Raw genomic sequence first — 19,971 nt, 5'->3', positions numbered from 1 at the left:
AGTAGCTAGGATGACAGGCGTGAGCCACCTGCACCCGGCTCCTCCCTTCTTACCTCTCTTCCTTCCTCCTTCCCTCCCTTCCTTCCTTCCTTTTTTCCTTCCTTCTTTCCTCCCTTCCCTTCTTCCCTCCCTTCTTCCCTTTCGTCCTTTCCTCCCTCCCTCCCTCCCTTCCCTTGCCTTTCTTTCCTTTCTTTTGTCGGTCCTGGGGCTGAATTCTGGGCCTGGGCACTGTCCCTGAGCCATTTTGGATCAAGGCTAGCTAGAGCTCTACCACTTTGAGCCACATCATCTGCCCTCCCCTCCCCTCTCCCCTCCTCCCCCTCCGCCCTCCCTCCCTCCCCTCTGCTCTTCATTCCTGTTGTTGCTGCATAGATGTCTCCCCAACCCATCTTGTCTCAGTAAGTGTCCCGTAATGTGGCTCTCGCCCCCCCCTTTTCTCCTGACCCTGACAGGCCGCTCGGTGAGTGTGGGACCCCCACCATTGGCGCCTTCACTGCTTGCCGCTGACCTTGGCGTTCAGAGACATTGGCTTTGCTGGAGCGCGGCTCCAGGAGGCCGTGGGCTGTGTGTGTGAGCGGTGCAGGTTGAATCTCCACAGTTCACGCATGGCAGCACACCCAGCCCTCTTGGCTTTCCTCTGCAGACACCTGTGGCGACCTGCTGGTGACGCTGCAGTCCTTGAGCCGCCAGGGCGAGAAGCGGAGCCTGCAGCTCTCGGGCAAGGTCAACTCCATGACTTTCACGTTTGACAACGTCCTGCCAGGGAAATACAAAGGTGAGCAGCGCAGGGGCCGCCTCCTGTGTTTGTGAACTGCCCCCAGCCTCCTGTCTGCTGCGGGGAAGGTGCCCCAGTCAGGCCGTTTTCTTTCTAAATGCCCGAGCGGAGGGCGTCGTGCAGATCCACTCAGGCATGATTGGGGCTGGTTGATCAGGCCTCCCCAGCCCACTTGTCCCTCTGAAAAATGGCCACAGCACAGCCTTTGGCTGGCATATATAGCTTCTAAAGTGGATTTGTGATTCTGGCCACTGTAGCTCTGTCCTATCAGATCCACAACCCTGGAGACTGCCTGTTTGTGTAGAAAGTGGCCACACCGTTAGTTCTTGTGTCAAGCTACCATGGCAGAGGCCATAGCTGAGCCCTACAAAGCTGAAAAGAAGCCAGGTATGGTGTCCAGCATCTATAGTTCCGGCTGCTCAGCACTGAGCCAGTATCATTTGAGTTCAGCAGTTGTAGGCCAGCCTGGGCAATTGCAGTGAGACCTTCCTCTGTCCCGACCTCCAAACAAAAACAAGAACGTCTCCAGGTCCCCTGCATTTCTTTCTTACAGCCCAACTCTTCAGCCCAGTAGGATTTCTTTGTTGGTGTTTGTGGCTGTTGGTCTGTTTTGCTTTAGCCATAATCTGTTCTGAGCATCAGTACCTGTGTGTATTTATACATGTATGTATGTACACATGTACACACACCATTTTAGCTGTCTTTGAACTCTCAATCCTCCTGCCTCAGCCTCCCAAGTGCCGGGATTCCAAGTATGCGCTACCATACGTGGCTCAGGCACAAATACACACACACTCTGCCCCTAGGGGCTGCGTGCAGTATGGCAGCTCAAGGCCCATGCATCTCTGGTTGCTTTGCAGCCAGCATAATGCACGAGGACTGGTGCTGGAAGAACAAGAGCCTGGAGGTGGAGGTTCTGGAGGACGACGTGTTGGCTGTGGAGTTTCGGCAGACGGGCTACATGCTGAGATGCTCCCTGTCTCACGCCATCACACTGGTACGTGCTGCCTGGAGCAGGGGGCTGGGCTGGTGGACATTGGGATGTCGTGGCAGTGGTGGAATTAAGCTTCTTTGGTGGCCTACCTGTTCGGCCTACCTTCTTCATTCTGCCCGGAGGCCATGGATGTAGAGCCAAGCGTGCTGGCGTCCAGCACTTTGAGCAAGTAACCTCTGCTTCTCACGTTCTCAGTGAATCTCTTAGTGTTCAGCGTTTCCTTGGCGAACGCTATTGTTTCTTAAGAAGTGTGGAGGGCTGAGCTGTTCTCTTATTGGCTGGCTTGGCCTGATGGCAGCCCTCATATGGATCCTAGGGGGAGGGAGCAGCTGTATCCCCTGCCAGGAGTTGCCTACCCTCCACGCTCTGCTGGTAGTGGGCCCCGGCCACAGGGGCCTTCTCCAGTTCCAGCCCATGCTCTTTCCCTCCACTGTGCCTGGGCACCTGCTCGTCTCTCTGCTGGAGGGTGCATCTTCTCTGCAAAGGCAGGCAGCTTTTTCTCCTGGTACAGACTGTAATCCCCATGTTCCCCACTCAGGACAGCCTAGGGACTGCCAAGGGCCATCCCTCCCTTGCTCCATTCTATGTTTTTTTTGAGCTCTCGTGCTTCCTAGCTGAAGTCACTAAGTTACTTATTGACATGTTGATTTTCTTATTTCTCAAATTGAAAGGTAAGCCCCCCTCCATCCAGGCTCCTCTTCCAAGGGCTATCCCCAGGCCCTTCCCCTTGACATCTTGACTCCCCTGCCCCGGCTCCCAAGACCTCCCCTGAGAGCCTGCCTCCCCACATCCCGACTCCCCAGGCCTTCTCTTGAGACCCTGCCTGGTACTTGTCTAATAGCAGCGCTCAGTAAACAGGAGTGGATTGGCTGGAAAGAGCACGTATTTGTGGGACATTTTTGAAGGTTTTAATTTTCCTGTGGCACCCAACAGCTCTGATGATTAATGGACAAAACAGATGAGTGGTTAGGAACAGAAATATGATTAATCATCGTGGTATCCGCATCTTGCCTGTAAGTCACTGTGCCGGCTCTGGTCCCTCAGGAGTTTTATCAGGATGGAAATGGACCTGAGAACGTGGGGATTTACAACCTCTCCAAAGGAGTGAACCGCTTCTGCCTGTCCAAGCCCGGTAGGTCCAGCGGGTCGGTGGGCCGTGAGTAGGGGAATGAGGTGGGGAAGGTCCCCAGGTTGGTTTTCCTGCCTTGGTTCTCTAAGCAGCAGGTGATTTTGTCAGCTTTGGTTAGTTTGGTGTTCTCTTGCTTTTCCATCTCTTCCCATGCAGGCAGGGTGTTCTGTTGGCTTGAGGTTGAGCTGGGTAGAGACATAGGACCTTAGTGGTCTTACAGAAATCAAATCATCTCCCACTTGGCCAAAAACCTCCCGTGGCTTCTCTTTTTACTTGATTGAGAGAGACTTTGCACACCATATGAAAGTTCACTCATTTGGGGACTGGGGCATCTCTCAGTGGCAGAAGGCCAGCCTGGCACGCTGGAGACCTGGGTTCAACCCCAGTTGCCAGGACAACACCACGCAAAATAATCACTCAAGTAAGCAATACAATGCAGTGATTTTCAGTACATTTCCCAAGTCCTGCTGTGTTGAGCAGACTAGCCTTAGGACATTTTCAAGGCCCCCTAAGTATAGTCCTTTGGGCCTGATGATAGTTGAGTCCATTTCAGTTCTCAGCAGTAGCTGACGTCTCCTCTGTGTCTTCCACACAGTGTTCCTGTTGGGTCTGGCTCCTCCCACGTAATACAGTGTTGCTGAGGCTCATCTGCATGGTGGCATGTACCTGTGGGTTGTGTTCTTTTTTTTCTCGCTGTATCGTATTCCATTATGTGGCTCTGGGACAGTTGCACTTATTTTTTATTTTTATTTTTGCCAATCCTAAGGCTTGAACTCACGGCCTGGGCACCGTCCCTGAGCTTCTTTTTGCTCAAGGCTAGCACTCTTATTCCTTGAGCCACAAGTGCCACTTCTGGCTTTTTCTGAGTAGTTTAGTAGAGATAAGAATCTCGTGGACTTGCCTGCCAGGGCTGACTTCGACATCTACCTCAGATTTCAACCTCCTGAGTAGCTTTAGTTGTAATCACAGGTATAGACCACTGGGGCCCCGATGACCTCCCGTGGTGGGAAAGTAGTTAAGCAGCTGGGCTGCAGGAGCTCTTCCCCAGCCAGCACCCGCCCGACCTCCGCCTGCGCTGCACCTGGTTGTCCCTCTTCACCCCTAGTTCTTGGTGGATGCCCCTTCCCCACGGAGGGTACTTCTCCAAGTTATTGAGGTCTTCCTCCTTCCCCAAGCAAGTCTTTCATTTTTAATTTTATAAGTTTTATTTGTCTATTGATTGGTTTTTTTTTTTTGGTCCTGGGCCTAGGGCTTGAACCCAGGGCCTGAGCACTGTCTCTAAGCTTTTTTCTTGAGGCTAGCACTGTGCCATTTGAGCCATTCCTCTGTTTCTGGCGGTTTTGATGGTTGATTGGAGACAGGAGTCTCACAGACTTTCCTAAGGCTGGCTCCTGAGATTTCAGCCTCATGAGTAGGATTACAGGTGTGAGCCACCAGTGCCCGGCTTGTTTCAGTTTTTCAAGAGACGAGCTAACTCTGCATTTCTCGTGTTGCAATCGCTCCATGTAATCAGCGTCATTCTCTGAAAATGACTCCCAGTTTCCTGCCTGCAGGTGTGTACAAAGTGACCCCTCGTTCCTGCCACCGTTTTGAGCAGGCCTTCTACACCTATGACACGTAAGCCCGGGTTGCGGGGCACTCTGCCGTGGGAGGAGGGCAGCACGTGCTCTCTTCTTTATGTTTCTGTGATTTTTGAGGGAGAGGCAAGGCCAGGCATATCTTGGTTTCTAGAAAAGGGTGTTCAGATGCCTACATAACTCACCTAGGGGATGGAGACAGTTTTCTTTCCCCAAATTCTGGCCATCAGGGTGAAGCCATGTGTCTGGGGGTCATGTGTAGTCTTTGGCCAGTCCCCCAGCTCACATCTGCCATGTTTGGACTTTTACAGACGTGTGGCTACCCCTGGGAACTGGGAAGGTAGAATTGGTTTACTGTTTTGAAAGACTCTTTGATTATGAGTTACTTAGTCCCAAACTAAGAGTCGCGTTGTGTCGTCTGCTTCTTGGCTGGGCCCTGTCTGCCCCTGTGCGAAAGGCCAGGCGACACTGCCAGCGGCTTCCTCCCTTCTCCCGTTCATAGGTCTTCACCCAGCATCTTGACCTTGACAGCCATTCGCCACCATGTCCTAGGAACGATCACCACGGACAAGATGATGGATGTCACGGTGACTATCAAGTGAGAGAGTGTCCTGTGGTGGCCGAGGGGAGGGAGCGTGGGGGTGGGGGGTGGGGCACAGGGTATAGGGTTGGGACAAGGCTCTGAGGGTATAATAATGCTCATTTCCAGATGTGTACCAAGTGGCCTCCCTCTCATACAATAGAGCTGTAAATGCACCGCAGCCTGTGTGTCTTAACGATTTAGGAGTTGGTGGTGGCGAGGGTCCTGGTAGCCTTGTTCTGTCCCAAGCTTCTGTTTGAACTCCTTGTACTTCTTTGCTAAGGAGAAAAAAATAAATCAACTGGATTTTCTTCATTTCTTCATAAAATACTTCATCAAGTATTTTAGCAGCTTCAAAAAAGAACTTGCCCCTTTTTCTTTGGCTTGGGAATAGAGGAGGGTCACAAGAGAGAAGCGTGTTTGAAAGGCTGGCCAGCCCTCACGAAGGTCACACTCAGGACTGTCCACCTCTCAGATTTTTCTAGCGCCCCAGTTTTCTCAGAAGTGACTGTCACATAGAAAGAACTCTGAGGGGTTCAAGTTGTAGAGCCCTTGTCTGGCAAACCTTGTAACCATCCCTTGTAACCACACACACAGAGAAAGAGAAGGGAGAAGAATTTAGAGTAACTTGCTGGCTCTTTCTCCTGTTGCTTTATTCTTTTTCTCTTGTACCCCCTCAAATAACAGGCACACACCACTGCGTCCAACTTTCTATTGGTTGGGATAGAATCTTGGGAACTTTTTTGTCTGAGCTGGTCTCGAATCTTGCTCTTCCTGATCTCTAGGTAGCTAGAATTAGAGGTGTGAGCCACCACATTTGCCTTTTATTTTTTCCCCTAGACTTTTGCTTTTTTTTTTTTTTTTTGGTAGGCTGTGGGGCTTGAACTCTGGGCCTGGGCGCTGTCTCTCAGCTCTTCAGCTCAAGGCTAACGCTCTGTCACTTGAGCCATAGTGCCACTTCTGGCTTTTTTTTTTTCTTCCTGTTTATGTGGTGCTGAGGAATCGAACCCAGGGCCTCATGCATGCAAGGCAAGCGCTCTACCACTGAGCCACCTTCCCAGCCCTAGACTTTTGCTATTTAGTCAAGCTGTCCTCCTTCTGGGTGCTGGGTTTGTGGGGGTGCCCCTTATGCCTGGATTTTTTTTCTCTTCTTAGCACTTTGGTCCGATCTGTCTGTTGCTTTCCTGAGTCTTCACAGCAGCCTCTGGTCTGGCCTCATAGCTATTATCTTGGCGCCATGTCCTCCATGTGAAAGCCAGAGCGATCTGTTTTGTTGGCAATCATCTCCTTCTCTACTTAAAGCTCCAGTGGTTCCTGCCCGTTTTGCCCCCCAGATTTCTATCTAGGGTCACAGGCCAAGGCCTGTGAAGCATAGTTTGACCCCTGTAGCCCTATGAGTCTCTCTGGCCTCTTCTTTTTTTTTTGGGTCCGGTCGTGGGGCCTGAACTCTGGGCCTGGGCACTGTCCCTCAGCTCTTCAGCTCACGGCTAGCGCTCTACCACTTGAGCCACAGCGCCACTCCCGGCTTTTTTCTTTTTGGTTATGTGGTGCTGAGGAATCGAACCCAGGGCCTCATGCATGCAAGGCGAGCGCTCTACCAATGAGCCACCTTCCCAGCCTCTCTGGCCTCTTCTTGAAGCTCTCTGCCCCAGGCTGCTTTGTTCTCTGTGCTGTCCCTGAAGGCTGCTGTCTGCTGCTCTCTCCTCTCCCTGTCCTGATTCCTCAGGTCTGGCTCCCCATTCCCTGCAGGTCTTCGCTCAGTGTCACCTTGCCAGAAAGGCCTTGACCTACTGCTGTAGAAAGCAGCCTTTTGAGGCTCCCCCCCTTTCCACGCTGCACTATTTTTCTCCATCATGATTGATGTCTGACTTTATTTTCTGTTGGGTCAGGGGACATAATCTGCTTCCTTCATTGCTGGATCTCTAGCTCTCCAGCCCAGGGGCAAAGGCCAGGCTGGAGGCACTGAGAACCAGTCCCATGTGAGAGCCAACACGTTTCCATTCCAGCCCAGGTCTAGCAGCTCCTGCCTCTAGCACTGACAAATGCAGTTTTTATTAAACTCTTAGTGTGTATAAAACATGGAGGAGGAAAAATACAAGATAAGCCAGGCACTGGTGGCTCATGCCTGTCATCCTAGCTACTCAGGAGGCTGAGATCTGAGGATCACGGTTCAAAGCCAGGCCAGATAGGAAAGTCTCTGGGATTTTTTTTTTATCTCCAATGAGTCAGCGAAAAGCCAAAAGTAGAGTTGTGGTTCAAGTAGTAGTGTACCACCCTTGAGGGGAAAAAGCTAAGGGGCAGCACCCAGACTCTGAGTTCAAGCCCCATTAAAAATAAAAAACAGCCCCCTGGTATCATTGTAAGGTATTTGGGGCTTGCCCCCGAGTGTCCCCTTGGGGAAATGTCAGGGACATTTGTGCTGACCACAGGGACAGGCACATCTCCCCTCCCCACCCCTCCCAGGTCTTCCATCGACAGCGAGCCGGCCTTGGTCTTGGGCCCTCTGAAGTCTGCGCAGGAGCTGCGCCGAGAACAGCAGCTGGCAGAGATCGAGACCCGTAGGCAGGAGAGGGAGAAGAACGGCAAAGAGGAAGGCGAGGAGGGAAGGGCTAAGCCCCCCGGTCAGGAGATGGTGGATGAGTTACAAGGTCCCTTCTCTTACGACTTCTCTTATTGGGCCCGGTAAGCACCCGTGTTCCTCCACAGCGTCTCTGTCCTGCAGGGACACAACTGGCCCTGCTGAAGTCCTGTAACTCCTCTAGGTCCGGAGAGAAAATCACAGTTACGCCCTCATCTAAAGAGCTGCTCTTCTACCCTCCCTCCATGGAAGCCACCGTCAGTGGAGGTACTTGCCCACTGCATTTAGAAACAGTTTAGTGTGATAATAAAGTACAGTCTTGTCTGTAAGCCATTTGAATGGCTTCTCCCCTTCTCTGTGGCCTGTGAGGTTGGAGGAGGGGAGGGGAGGGGGGAAGAGGAGGAGAATCCAGCATCGTTAGGTCTGCCTACTAAAGCCCTCAGCAGCGGAGCAAAGCCTTGGAGGGCTGGGGAGACATCTAGGGTACTGACCTCATGTACAGCTTGCATCTTCTCATTTTTCGTGTTTCAGTTCTGGGCTCTTTCATGGGAAACTTCCAGCAGCGAACTCCTCTCTTTTCACCTCAGCCCTGTTCTTAGGTGTATGTCATTCCTTTCTAGAAAGCTGCCCCGGGAAGCTGATTGAGATCCACGGGAAGGCAGGCTTGTTCCTGGAGGGCCAGATCCACCCGGAGCTGGAAGGAGTAGAGATCGTCATCAGTGAGAAGGGGGCGAGTTCACCTCTGATCACAGTCTTTACTGATGACAAAGGGTCCTACAGGTAAGCGCCTGTAAGGAAGAAGCCGTTGCTTGAGCCTGACCGCTAGGGGGCATCCTGGAGAGGCCACACTTGCTCTGCTATGAGAAACAGCCATTCCCAGCGTTCTGCCTTCTTTCTCCTAGTGTTGGGCCGCTGCACAGTGACCTGGAGTACACCGTGACCTCCCAGAAGGAGGGCTATGTCTTAACTGCGGTGGATGGAACTGTCGGGGACTTCAAGGCTTTTGCCTTGGCAGGCGTGAGCTTCGAGGTACCTCTGTGTTTCCAAAGGGGCGGCACTGCCTCTTTGACCTGCCCGTGGAGAATCTCTCTGAATTGGGACTGGAAGTTTCCCAGAATTCCTAGGGGTTGGCTATGGAGGGAAAGAGGTAGATGCAGGTGTATATTACTGGCAATGGGGTTGGGTCCCTTTTGCACAGCCAGATTGGGCAGCTGGCTCGCCTACCACAGTAACCCTTGACTCTCCCTTCCCCAGATAAAGGCTGAAGACGACCAGCCCCTCCCTGGGGTTCTCCTGTCCCTCAGTGGTGGCGTGTTCCGCTCCAACCTCCTGACGCAGGACAATGGCATCCTGACTTTCTCAAACCTGGTAAGGTGTCCTGCGGTTCACATCTCCCCAAGGAGGGAGCTGGGGGCCGTGGCTCAGGGGGCTTCACCACTTGACAACCTGAGAACACGAGGGCTGCGTGGAGCAGCCCGGTGTCTTTGGGCACCACGTGCACTGAGAGTCTGGCTCTCCCTACAAGGTGGCACTGCTGATTCACATTCTCCTCCACGCACGCTTGCTGTCTGATCACCCACTTGTCACCGGGGCAGTGCCGCCAACCACTCTGGCCCCAGCAGCCCCTCCCTGAGGCTTCGTTTCACTGCAGACCCATTGTGTTTGGTGGTGGGAGATGGGGTGTTTGGTGGTGGGAGATGGGGTGTTTGGTGGTGGGAGATGGGGCAGAGGGGCTTTTGGGAATTTGGCACAGACAGGATGTGGGGCATCGTGAGGGTCACCAGCGTGGCAGATCCGCCATCCAGCCTCCAATCAGCCCTCGGCTACTTGCTGAGCCATATCAGGATGGTTTCTTGGCCTCCCTGATTCTGTTTGGCCTTTCATGAAATTCACATGTGGCTCTCGCCTCATGGAGTGGTTGGAGAGCTGCCATCGTTGTACCACAGTGCCACTGTGAGAGCCGTGCCTGCGGCCCAGCACCACGCAGACGGGGCTCCCCTTCCTCTGTCTGCCCAGGAAGCTCTGGGGCTCTGCGGTAGGGATCTGGCCATGGTGCCTTCAAGTCATCCCAAATGTACAGCCAGCCCCTGACTGCACTTGTCTCTGCGCAGAGCCCGGGCCAGTACTACTTCAAACCCATGATGAAGGAGTTCCGCTTTGAGCCCTCCTCGCAGATGATCGAGGTGCAGGAGGGACAGAGCCTGCGGATCACCATCACTGGGTACCGAACGGCCTACAGGTGGGTCTCCTCCTCTCCCTCCCCTTCCCGTCCCCTTCTCTCCCCTCTCCTTCTTTCCCTGCCCCTCCCTTCCCCTTTCCTTCACTTCCCTGCAGTCCCAGGCCCTGAGTTCAAGCCAACAAACAAAAACTAGATGGACTTTTTTATTTTTATTTTTTAGATGGACTTTTTAAAAAGAAGCAAATGTCTCTATTTGAGTAATCTTCAAAATGTTGAAAGAAAATATATAGTGTAAAGATTTTCTCCTGACTTCATCTACCACCTTTTTTTTTTTTTTTTTTTTTTTTGGTCGGTCATGGGGCTTGAACTCTGGGCTTGGGCACTGTCCCTCAGCTCTTCAGCTCAAGGCGAGCGCTCTACCACTTGAGCTACAGCGCCACTTCCGGTTTTCTGGTGGTTTATTGGAGATAGGAGTCTCACGGTCTCTCTTGCCCGGGCTGGCTTTGAACCGCGATCCTCAGATCTCAGCCTCCTGAGTAGCTAGGATTACAGGCGTGAGCCACCAGCGCCCGGCCAAAAACGAGATCATCATCTTTTTTTTTTTTTTTTTTTTTTTGTCGGTCGTGGGGCTTGAACTCTGGGCCTGGGCACTGTCCCTCAGCTCTTCAGCTCAAGGCGAGTGCTCTACCACTTGAGCTACAGCGCCACTTCCCATCTACCACCTTTTAAGGGGTATCTAATGTGTCCACTTTTTCTGGATACGTTGAGACAAATTATGCAAGTATGCAGCCGTCCACTAGCTGGATAATGCTGGATGAATAGATTAGATCTATGTGTATATGTGTGTGTCCACACGTTTATAATGCACGTACAAAAGCTTGAGACAAGGATTCATCAGATCGGTTGTGGTTATTTTCATGTAACGGAGTGCTTCGTTATTTAGAAGATTAGGTAGAATCAGGTAAATCCTAATTCTCCAGAATGTCTGGAGAAGTTGATGATGGCTTCTCCTGCTGGCGGAAGGCTCGATTTGGGAATGGCCCAGGGACCAGCAACAAGCCCATCCCCACCTGAGCCATTTGTGAATGAGTCACACTGCCTGCTCCTGGTAAACGCAGGAACATCACATTCTGTGTCTTCTCTTGTCATATTAGCTGCTATGGCACTGTGTCATCTTTAAACGGAGAGCCAGAGCAGGGCGTGGCTGTGGAAGCCGCGGGACAGAAGGACTGCAGCATCTACGGGGAAGACACCGTGACGGATGAGGAGGGCAAGTTCAGGTTACGTGGCCTCCTGGTGAGCTTCGGGCAGGTTCAGTGACACTGCGTTCACAGGTGTCCCAGGGTGACCCTAAGACTGCCAGGAGTGGGCTGGGGGTGGGGTAGGGAGAGTGGCAGCAGGAATTAAGAATGGGCTCTGAGCCTCTCAGTCAGCCAACATACCAGATCAGGGTTGTGTAGCGAAATGAAGTTTGAAAACCATGGGGTTGAATCGTTAACTGGCTTTGCCAGCTTGCAAATGCCAGTGGTCATGGGGTTAGAGGAGCATTGAGCCCCTGAGGGGAGTGGGGGCGTGGAGAGGACCTGAGAGAGCGTGGCCCAGGTAAAGTGGGGCTGGTGAGGCAGCCCCCCATCTATCCACACAGAGTTGGCCATGCTGGATGGTGAGAATTGCTTGAGAGTAGAAGGAAATTGTTTGCAACTGATCCTGATGCTTTAGATGTGAACAAGTAGTTTAAAGGAAAGAGAGGGCCGGGCACCGTGGCTTACCTGTAATCCTAATTACTCAGAAGGCTAAGATCTAAGGGTCGTGGTTTGATGCCAGCCCAGGCAGGACAGTCCATGAGACTCTTACCTCCAATTAACCACTGCATAAACTGGAAGTGGAGCTGTGGCTCAAAGGGCACTAGCCTTGAGCGAAAAAGCTCAGGGACAATGCCAGGCTCTGAGTTCAAGCCCCATGACTGACAAAAAATAGAGAGAGAGAGAGAGAAGGAGAGAGAGAGAGAGAAACTACAACTTCTTTGTGTAAGCCAGGTAGGCGAACTTTGAGGATTTGCGATCCTTGCTGGTTTGCTAAGTACATCCCGCAGACATCCTGAACAGACTGTCTGCTCTGCTGTCTGTGAAATGAGAGTGTGAAGCCAGCTCCCTCAGCCTGGCTGGGAAGGTAAATGAGAACGTCTGACATGCTCCAACATGGAGTGCTGTCTGGCCCTAAATCACTACGTGGTTCGTTAACAAAACAGAAACTGCCACTCTCCTCATGGTCCTCTCTCTGTCTGTCTGTCTCACTCTTTCTCTGCTGAGGATCAAACCGAGGACCTTGTGCATGCTAGGCAAGTGCTCGGCCACTTCGCTAAATCCCCAGTCCTTTTGGGGGATAGGGTCTTGCCATGTAGCTCAAGATGACCTGGAAATCCCAGTGTTCTGCATCAGCCTCCCTACTGCTGGGATTATAGATAGGTACCACCCTGCCCAGCTGAGCTGGCTGCTTTTTCTCATTCTAATGTCAGAGGAAGAAAAGAGGCATGGGGACCTTGCAGTTCTCTTACCTGAGCCTCCCTGTCCTGGGGGTGATCTGTGTATCAGAGTTTGAACTTGCTAGAGAGATGCTCTACCACTTGAGCCATTTCCCCCAGCCCTTTATTTTGATTTTAGGGTTTGTTTTGTTTTTAATAAAGTCTCATGCTTATACTTGGCTGTCCTGCACCATGACCTTTCTGTTTTTGCTTCTGTGGAACTCAGATGATAGGCAGGAATCAGACGCCCGGGTTTTTATAGGTTGAGGTGGAGTCTACAGGTCTTCATTTGGGATCCTCTAGATCTCAGACTCCTGAGCAGCATCAATTACAGGTGTTGCCACCATGTCCCGATACTCTGCCCAATTTGCTCTCTCCACTCACCTGGTTGCAGGCATTAGAATCGTACGTCAGCTTCTTTGTTCTCCTCATTGTCCTGCTGGCTGCCCTGTTCTTTTAAACTGCAGGCTGGAACAGTTTAAATTAAAGTCACCATAGTTTCCTTCTCTGTGGCAAGCGTTCCTTTTTAATTGGCATCCCCACAGCCACCACCTCCACCACAGGCGGCTAATCAGTAGTGTTCTCTCGCATTTGTGAGAGCTGCACAGCACGCATCCATTCTGTGCCAGGCCACGTCCAGACCACAGTCTGTGAGGCATGCCCATCTCCCTTGGACCTGCCTGGTCAGGAGCTTGGGATGAGAGTGCCGTCCTTGCCCCGACCTGGAGGCACTGGCCTTACTGAGTTGAGATGAGCACCTGGGCTCATTTATTCCCTTGGCATCTTGGGAGGTGAGAGGCACAGGTGGGAAGTGGGGATGGAGCGCGCCTGTCCTGGGGAGCAGGTGCAATGGAACAGGCGTCCACTGACTGGGTGTGGTGGGCTTGGTGGCGAGGTGACCGCGGGTGTCCTTGCAGCCGGGGTGTGTGTACCACGTGCAGCTCAAGGCGGAAGGCAACGACCACATCGAGCGGGCGCTGCCCCACCACCGCGTTGTCGAGGTAAGGCCCGCAGCGCCTCGGTGCTCCCTGCCCTTCCATACGGACTCAGCCTTCTCCGAGCACCCTCCCCGTGCGTGGCCCGTCTCCCAAGGGGTCCCAGCGACCCCTTAGAGAGTCCAGCAAAGCGAGCTGTGGGCTGAGCATTTTCATTCGCATCGGGAGAGACCAGGAAGTGAGTGTGGGCGTGGTGGGGAGCCAGGCCAACGATGGTCAGATTCGGGTGACCCCATCGAGGAGGTCGTCATCTCCAATTCAAGGTGAGGATGCAGCTCAGTCAAGCCCTAGAGCAGATAACCCCCACCTCCCCGGAAGTGGCCAGGCCTCATTTGAATTAATGCTCTTCCTCACTGAGGACCTCAGTGGCCAGACCACAGGGGCTTCCTTGAGCCTAAGTGTTTGGAAGGGAGATGATGGCCATTTAGGGCTTTTTGACCTGGGAAATTGATATAGGGCATTGTCATTATTATTTTTGCTATTACCAGGGTTTGAACTCATGCCTCAGTCTTACTTGACTTGCTTGCCTGGATGGTGCTCTACCACCTGATCCATGCTTCCGACCTTGCCTTTTGTCAGTTATTTTGAAGATGGGAGTCTAGTGAACTCTTCTGCCCAGGCTGGCCTTGAACCACAATCCTCCAGATCTCAGTCTCCCGAGTAGCTAGGATTCCAAGTATGAGCCATTGGCACCTGGTGACACATGCCTTCTTAAATGGTTGTGTCTCTTACAATATCCTCTTTCTCTGGTGGGTGAGTTAGGCCAGGGTCGAGAGCAGAGATGAGGGCTGTGGCGGGTAAGTATGAAAGCAAGAGAGCCCTCTGGGGTCTCACAAACCCCATGGCTGCCAAATTCGTCTTCCTCTTGATTTCCAAGAGAAGCTACAAGATCTGGCTTTGGCAATGACATTTCTTGAACATGTGGGTAGATAATTAAAACTTAGAAAATAAATACTGCCGTCCAGCATGATGTTTCTGTGGCCAGGAGTATCTTATCTCCGCTGCCCCTGGGTGGCCTTGGACACTTTCAGAGGCAGCCCTGGCTTCACCCTGAGCCGGAGGCCACGTGTGGCCCTCGCTCTGTCCTGAGCTGGAGGTCAAGTACAGCCTCCGTGGCCGGCTCAGTATAGCCTTCCTTGTGTCTAGGTCGGGAACAATGACATCGATGACGTCAATATCATCGTCTTCCGGCAGATCAACCAGTTTGACTTGAGTGGAAATGTGATCACCCCCTCTGAGTATCTGCCTACACTATGGGTAAGCCCAGCATGATGGTTGTGGTCTGTTTGTGCCCACCTGGCGCTGGCTTTCCAAGAGAGCTGTCCTTGGGGTGGAGATTAAGACCCAGCCAAGAGGGTGAGCAGTGCCAGGGGGGACTTTAGAACTTTGGCCTAGTTTTACAAGGATTTAAAAGATTGAACTCAGTCCTCAAAGCCTTGTGCTTTAGGCTGGTATTGTAACAGTTGAACCATGCCCCTAGCCCTTTTTTTTTTGTCGGTCGTGAGGCTTGAACTCTAGGCTTGGGCACTGTCCCTCAGCTTTTCAGCTCAAGGCCAGTGCTCTACTGCTTGAGCCACAGCACCACTTCGGGTTTTATAGTAGTTTATTGGAGATAAGAGTCTCACAGACTTTCCTGCCGAGGCTGGCTTGGAACCTTGATCCTCAGATCTCAGCCTCCTGAGTAGCTAGGATTACAGGTGTGAGCCACTGGTGCCCAGCCCTAGCCCTTTTTGCTTTTAGTTAAATTTTGAGGAGGGTCTCATGCTCATACCCAGGTTGTCTGGACCACAGCCTCTCATACAGCACATTACCACCATGTCCAGCTTTTACTGGTTGAGATGGGGTCTTGTAAGCTTTTCTGCGCCTAGATTAGCCTCAAACCCATCTCTCTCTTCACATAATTTTTAAATGGAGCTAGCAAAGTCAAATGTAGATGTAGAGGGCAGCAGAGAACATACCTGGTCATAGCCATGACCACAGGCTCTAGCGTGTGGCTCCTGACGTGTGTTACAGAGAAAAGTGCCCACCTGGGCCCTCAGAGGCCGCCTCTGGCCAGTGCAAGGAGGACCCTCATAGCTTTGACCTGGGCTGGGCTGGGCCTCCCTCTTCCTCCGGTCCCACTGAATATGGTATGAGGACAGGCAAGCAATCCAGCAGCCAAGTTCAGAACCAGAGGTCAAGTCCAGATCCAGAGGTCAAGTTCAGATCCCAAGGTCAGGTCCAGAACCCGGAATCCCCTGGTGCCTCTGAAAGCAGCCTGCAATCCAAATACAGCTGAGCAACTCTGAGTCTTAAAAATTCCTGCAGAGTTAAGAGCACGTGAAATGGGAGGCTGGCAAGACCCCTTGTGATGAGGACAAAGCCCAGACTCCCCGCGTGTAGGCTGTGTGCTTTACGGGGCAAGCTCTCCGACTCTCCCCGGGGGCCTATTTTGTTGTCAGTATTGATGACTTTTAAAGCGCCTGTTGCATGCTCGGCGCATTAGAGACATTTGGGAAAGGTTAGAAACTGCTTTGCACTGTTCTCCATAATTAGGCTGTGGTTTGCTATTTTGAGCAACAAAGGTCATCCTGGTTATTCCAGAACCTCACATCTCTGCGAAGCCTGCACCCACAGCCTGCTGGGAGAGCAGGCTCCTCCCTAGTCTGTCCTTGCAGAGATCCTCTCCCAGGAGCAGCTGTTCTGAGATACCTGCACTGAGTATTTGCAGCATTTCACTTTCCTAGCTCTGGCCTCTTCATTTCTCCTCCTCAGGTGAAGCTGTACAAAAGCGAGAACCTGGACAACCCCATCCAGACAGTGTCGCTCGGCCAGTCGCTCTTCTTCCACTTCCCGCCGCTGCTCAGAGATGGGGAGGTAACACTGGGGGCGAGGGAAGGCGGGAAGGGCGGCTGCTCCTTTCCTTTCCGTGACCCACTGGACTGTTTGGGAAGAGCTCTTCTCTCATCCTCTTTTGTTTGTTTTTGTGCTGGTCCTGGGCTTGAACTGAGAGCCTGGCACTCTGGCTTGGTTTTTTTTTTTCTGCACAAGGCTGGCATTCTGCTACTTGAGTCATACCTCTACTTCCTGCCTTTTGCTGGCTAAATGGAGAGAAATCTCTTGGGTTTGTCTTCCCAGGTTGGCTTCAAATCACAGTTCTCAGATCTCAACCTCTTGAGTAGCTGGGATTATAGGCAAGAGCCGCAGGCTGCTTCTTGTCTTCTTGATATACTGCTTTGCAGAAGCATAGACTTTCTGATTAAAAGGGTTGGTCTCTGGTCAAAGGAATCGGCTCTAGATAGTTACGTTTTAAGCATTGTTGTTTTATAAAATTAGTACATATTCATGGAGGAGATTTTGGAAAAAAGAACAAAACAAACATAACCCATCATCCAGAAATTTTTTCTACTAATACGTTGATTGCCTTTGCTTGGGCCTTTTTAGGCTTTGTGTGTGTGTGTGTGAATATTAAGAATATTTACTTCTGCAGTAACTCAAAGCTGGGGTTACTTTGTACATCATTTTGTAGCCTGTGCTTTCCAGTAAACTGTCTCAAAGCCGTCATTTCCTTCCACGTGCACAGAATTACGTTGTGCTTCTGGACTCCACGCTCCCCCGGTCCCAGTACGACTATGTCCTGCCTCAAGTGTCTTTCACCGCCGTGGGCTACCATAAGCACATCACCCTGATTTTTAACCCCACGGTAAGTAGAGCAGGGAGCTGAGAACAACTTGATGGTGGTGAGAGGACAGTCCTCCCATCCCAGACCCTCAGCACCGAGTCTCTCCAACCCGGGTTCTGTAGTCCACCTCTGGATTTCCCAGAATGCCTTTCTCCTTCCTGACACTGCTGGGTACTGTTGGGAAATAGTCACCAGGGTAGAATCGCTCATATCAGGAGCTCTGGAACCACTACCCTCCGGACTCCGGTGGCTAATGAGGCACCTAGTACCTGACTCACCCAAACCTGTAAAACAACAGCCACCTTCCAGGAACTACAGAGGACACAAGAGCGTTGTAAATGCCTCTAAGGTACAGGACAACAGTGTGGAACATGCTCTGTTTGACAAACGATAAGTGCAAACAGATGGACAGAGTACTCTGGGTGAAAACACACTTGGTCAGCAGTTGAGTCAGTTGCATGGTGGAAATCTGCTCTTTCTCCTCTTTATTAAACAGTGGACCTAGGCACTCTGTAGCCTCAGGTGTTTTGGTCTCAGGATGCCTCTACACTTTCAGATGGTTGAGGAGCTCCAAGAACTTGGGTGTATATGGGCTGTACCTGTCTCTATGCCATGTGGCTGAAAAACCACAGAATTCGGAAACTTGAGAATCTATCAGCTGGCAGCCCTTAGCAGTTGAGTGTTCAGTGGTCTCAGGAAAAGCCACTGTCCTGTGAGAGAATGACAGTGGAAAAGCAGAGAATCCTCAGTCTTGTTCTGAGAATGGTTTTAGCCTCGTGAACCTCCCTGTACTGCTTTGATACCCTCCACCCTGGTTCATGAGCCTGTTTTCATAGTTGTCCAATAGCTTTTGTCTCCTTTGCAGTGTGAGGGCTTCTTGGGAGGTTTGTGCATGTGACGTGAGATTTCTGGGGCTGTAGCAGGATGGCACTTCTTGTGTCACGTCAGTGTCCAGAAGCAGTCTGGGATGGCCCCATTACCCCATGGTGTGGGGGTCCATGCCCCTTCTCTCTAGTTGCTCTGTTCTAAACATCGCTCTTCTCTAGTATGGAGCACCTGGCCAAATGCTGACTGGCCGGGCAGAGGGAGGGCTTGGCATTTTTCACAAGGTGTTGGCCACTTCCATCCGTGTGCTCTTGGCTGGCATTGGGCCCTGTGGCTGCACCTAGCTGCAAGAGAATCTGGGAAGCAAGATCTATTCTACTGACCCAGATAAAAATTAGAAGAAAGAGAACAGCCCCTGGAAAAGATGTAATTCTCTTGATTTTATTTCCTCCTTAGGCTGCAGTGTCTGGGACCAGCCTTTTTAGTATCACTGGGCCTAGAATAGTGGCTCCCATTGTGTCCTTGCTACACCAAGACCTGAATATAGCTAGGACCTGTTTACCGCTTAGCTGCAAGGATTTTTATTGTCTGAGTCTGGCTTCCTCAGGGGCAGTGGACGGGTGGAGGAAGTGTACCCTTGATGGGGCCTCTGTGGCTGAGCTGCAGATATTCTTCATGGAGGTCACCATGGTGAAGGACCCATGAGCGCTGGTCCACATGCTTGCATTTCTCCACTGGATACAAGAGTTTGGTTCTGGCAGGATCTGAGTGCCTGTGGGGAGTTGGTGTGGATGGCTGGGCGGGTTGTGGGAGTAGACAATGGCAGGCAAGAGGGAAGCGTGAGGCCTCCCTCCCGAGGAGAACCAGTGCTCCTGTGTTTGCAGAGGAAGCTGCCGGAGCAGGATGTTGCACAAGGATCATATATTGCCCTGCCACTGACGCTGCTGGTTTTGCTGGCCGGTTACAACCACGATAAGGTAGGAGGGCAGAGGCCTCCAGGTGGCCAGGGGACCTGGGGGAGGATGCAGCAGCCCAGAAGTGACAGCGTGTTGGAGACCATAAAGTCCTCATCGCTGTCCCCAGTCCCCATCCACAGGCACAGCCTCTAGTGACTTCTCAAGCCAGAACGTGTCTAGGGTTATGTTGCTCGTAGGGTGGGAAGGCCAGCCTCCCTGGGATACTGACTGTGTCTGCAGACCAGGCACTGCCACAGAAGGGCCCTGCCCTGGCCTCTCTCACACCCCCTCTCTTTCCAGCTCATCCCCTTGCTGCTGCAGCTGAGCAGTCGGCTGCAGGGCGTCCGAGCCCTGGGCCAGACAGCCTCAGACAGCAGTGGCCTGGAGGACGTAAAGAGACAGGCCAAGAAACAGAAGACCAGGCGCACGTGAGGAGAAGCAGCCCATGTAGCCTGAGTCCTGCCCATGTCCCTCCTGTGACCCTGTCCCTCCTGTGGCCCCTTGTCCCTCCTGTCCCCTGTGTCCCTTCTGTGGACACGGTGATTGGAAAACACCCTTTCCTTGTGTGGCTCCCGTGGTGCAATGCAATGAATGGACCCTCCTGTCACTCTGCTGAGCACAATTTATTTTCTGAGTTGAAGATAATTTATTATTATTATTTTTGTCAGAGAAGTATTTAAGCCATGCTTGTGGCGTGAGAATGTAATTCTTCCCCGTGCGTACTCGTTGGTGGGAGGCGCTCCGGCCAGGGTGGGCTGCGGCTCTGTGGAGGGCCCCTTCCCCCACCCCCCCCCAGCTTCCCCACCTCCCTCCCCTTTGCAAGAAACGCAGCAGCCTCCGCCCACCGCCAGGAGGCACTGTGAGGAGGGCAGATCAATAAAGTCCCATTCATTTGTGTGGTGGCTTGTTTCTCGGGTGACATTGGTGTGACACACACAGGTGTACAGGTGGAGCCCTGAGTGGAGCAGGTGGGACTGTGACCCCTGGTGCCCCAGGGATGGGGACAGCAGACAGTGGGATGTCGCAAATCAAAGGCCTCCGCATCTAAAGGAGGCACATGGCTTAGCTCAGGTGCACCATCACCTACAGGAGCATGCGCTCTGTTGGCCAGAGAGGCCAGAAAGCTGAAGTTTGGGGTGAGTCCCCCAAATTTTAAGGACATGTAGCACGATCGTGTAGAGTGGGTGACTGTGAAAGGCTC

The 19,971-nt window shown here is 52.2% G+C and overlaps 1 protein-coding gene across 3 annotated transcripts in view; it reads left to right on the top strand.

Moving 5' to 3' along the window:
- Nucleotides 1-19,665, top strand: part of LOC122123784 (nodal modulator 1) — a 40,310-nt gene extending 20,645 nt beyond the window's left edge. Inside the window, exons 14-32 of one of the 3 annotated variants that reach the window (XM_042698257.1) lie at nucleotides 644-775; nucleotides 1,636-1,772; nucleotides 2,814-2,901; nucleotides 4,452-4,515; nucleotides 4,978-5,073; nucleotides 7,519-7,737; nucleotides 7,818-7,900; nucleotides 8,254-8,413; nucleotides 8,536-8,662; nucleotides 8,888-9,001; nucleotides 9,745-9,872; nucleotides 10,967-11,108; nucleotides 13,251-13,334; nucleotides 14,475-14,585; nucleotides 16,083-16,184; nucleotides 16,891-17,010; nucleotides 18,699-18,791; nucleotides 19,071-19,221; nucleotides 19,269-19,665. In XM_042698257.1, coding sequence (XP_042554191.1) covers nucleotides 644-775; nucleotides 1,636-1,772; nucleotides 2,814-2,901; nucleotides 4,452-4,515; nucleotides 4,978-5,073; nucleotides 7,519-7,737; nucleotides 7,818-7,900; nucleotides 8,254-8,413; nucleotides 8,536-8,662; nucleotides 8,888-9,001; nucleotides 9,745-9,872; nucleotides 10,967-11,108; nucleotides 13,251-13,334; nucleotides 14,475-14,585; nucleotides 16,083-16,184; nucleotides 16,891-17,010; nucleotides 18,699-18,791; nucleotides 19,071-19,202 — 2,132 coding nt within the window. In that variant the 3' untranslated portion in view covers nucleotides 19,203-19,221; nucleotides 19,269-19,665. Of the gene's footprint in view, nucleotides 1-643; nucleotides 776-1,635; nucleotides 1,773-2,813; nucleotides 2,902-4,451; nucleotides 4,516-4,977; nucleotides 5,074-7,518; nucleotides 7,738-7,817; nucleotides 7,901-8,253; nucleotides 8,414-8,535; nucleotides 8,663-8,887; nucleotides 9,002-9,744; nucleotides 9,873-10,966; nucleotides 11,109-13,250; nucleotides 13,335-14,474; nucleotides 14,586-16,082; nucleotides 16,185-16,890; nucleotides 17,011-18,698; nucleotides 18,792-19,070 lie in introns of all 3 variants that reach the window. The other 2 variants (XM_042698256.1, XM_042698255.1) reach the window with 2 other exon arrangements.
- The last annotated feature ends 306 nt before the right edge of the window (nucleotides 19,666-19,971 follow it).

Source organism: Dipodomys spectabilis, unplaced genomic scaffold (assembly GCF_019054845.1).
Source record: "Dipodomys spectabilis isolate Male_0828 unplaced genomic scaffold, ASM1905484v1 ptg000231l, whole genome shotgun sequence".
Classification (NCBI taxonomy): domain Eukaryota; kingdom Metazoa; phylum Chordata; class Mammalia; order Rodentia; family Heteromyidae; genus Dipodomys; species Dipodomys spectabilis.
This window is presented reverse-complemented; position numbering and strand designations above follow the sequence as displayed.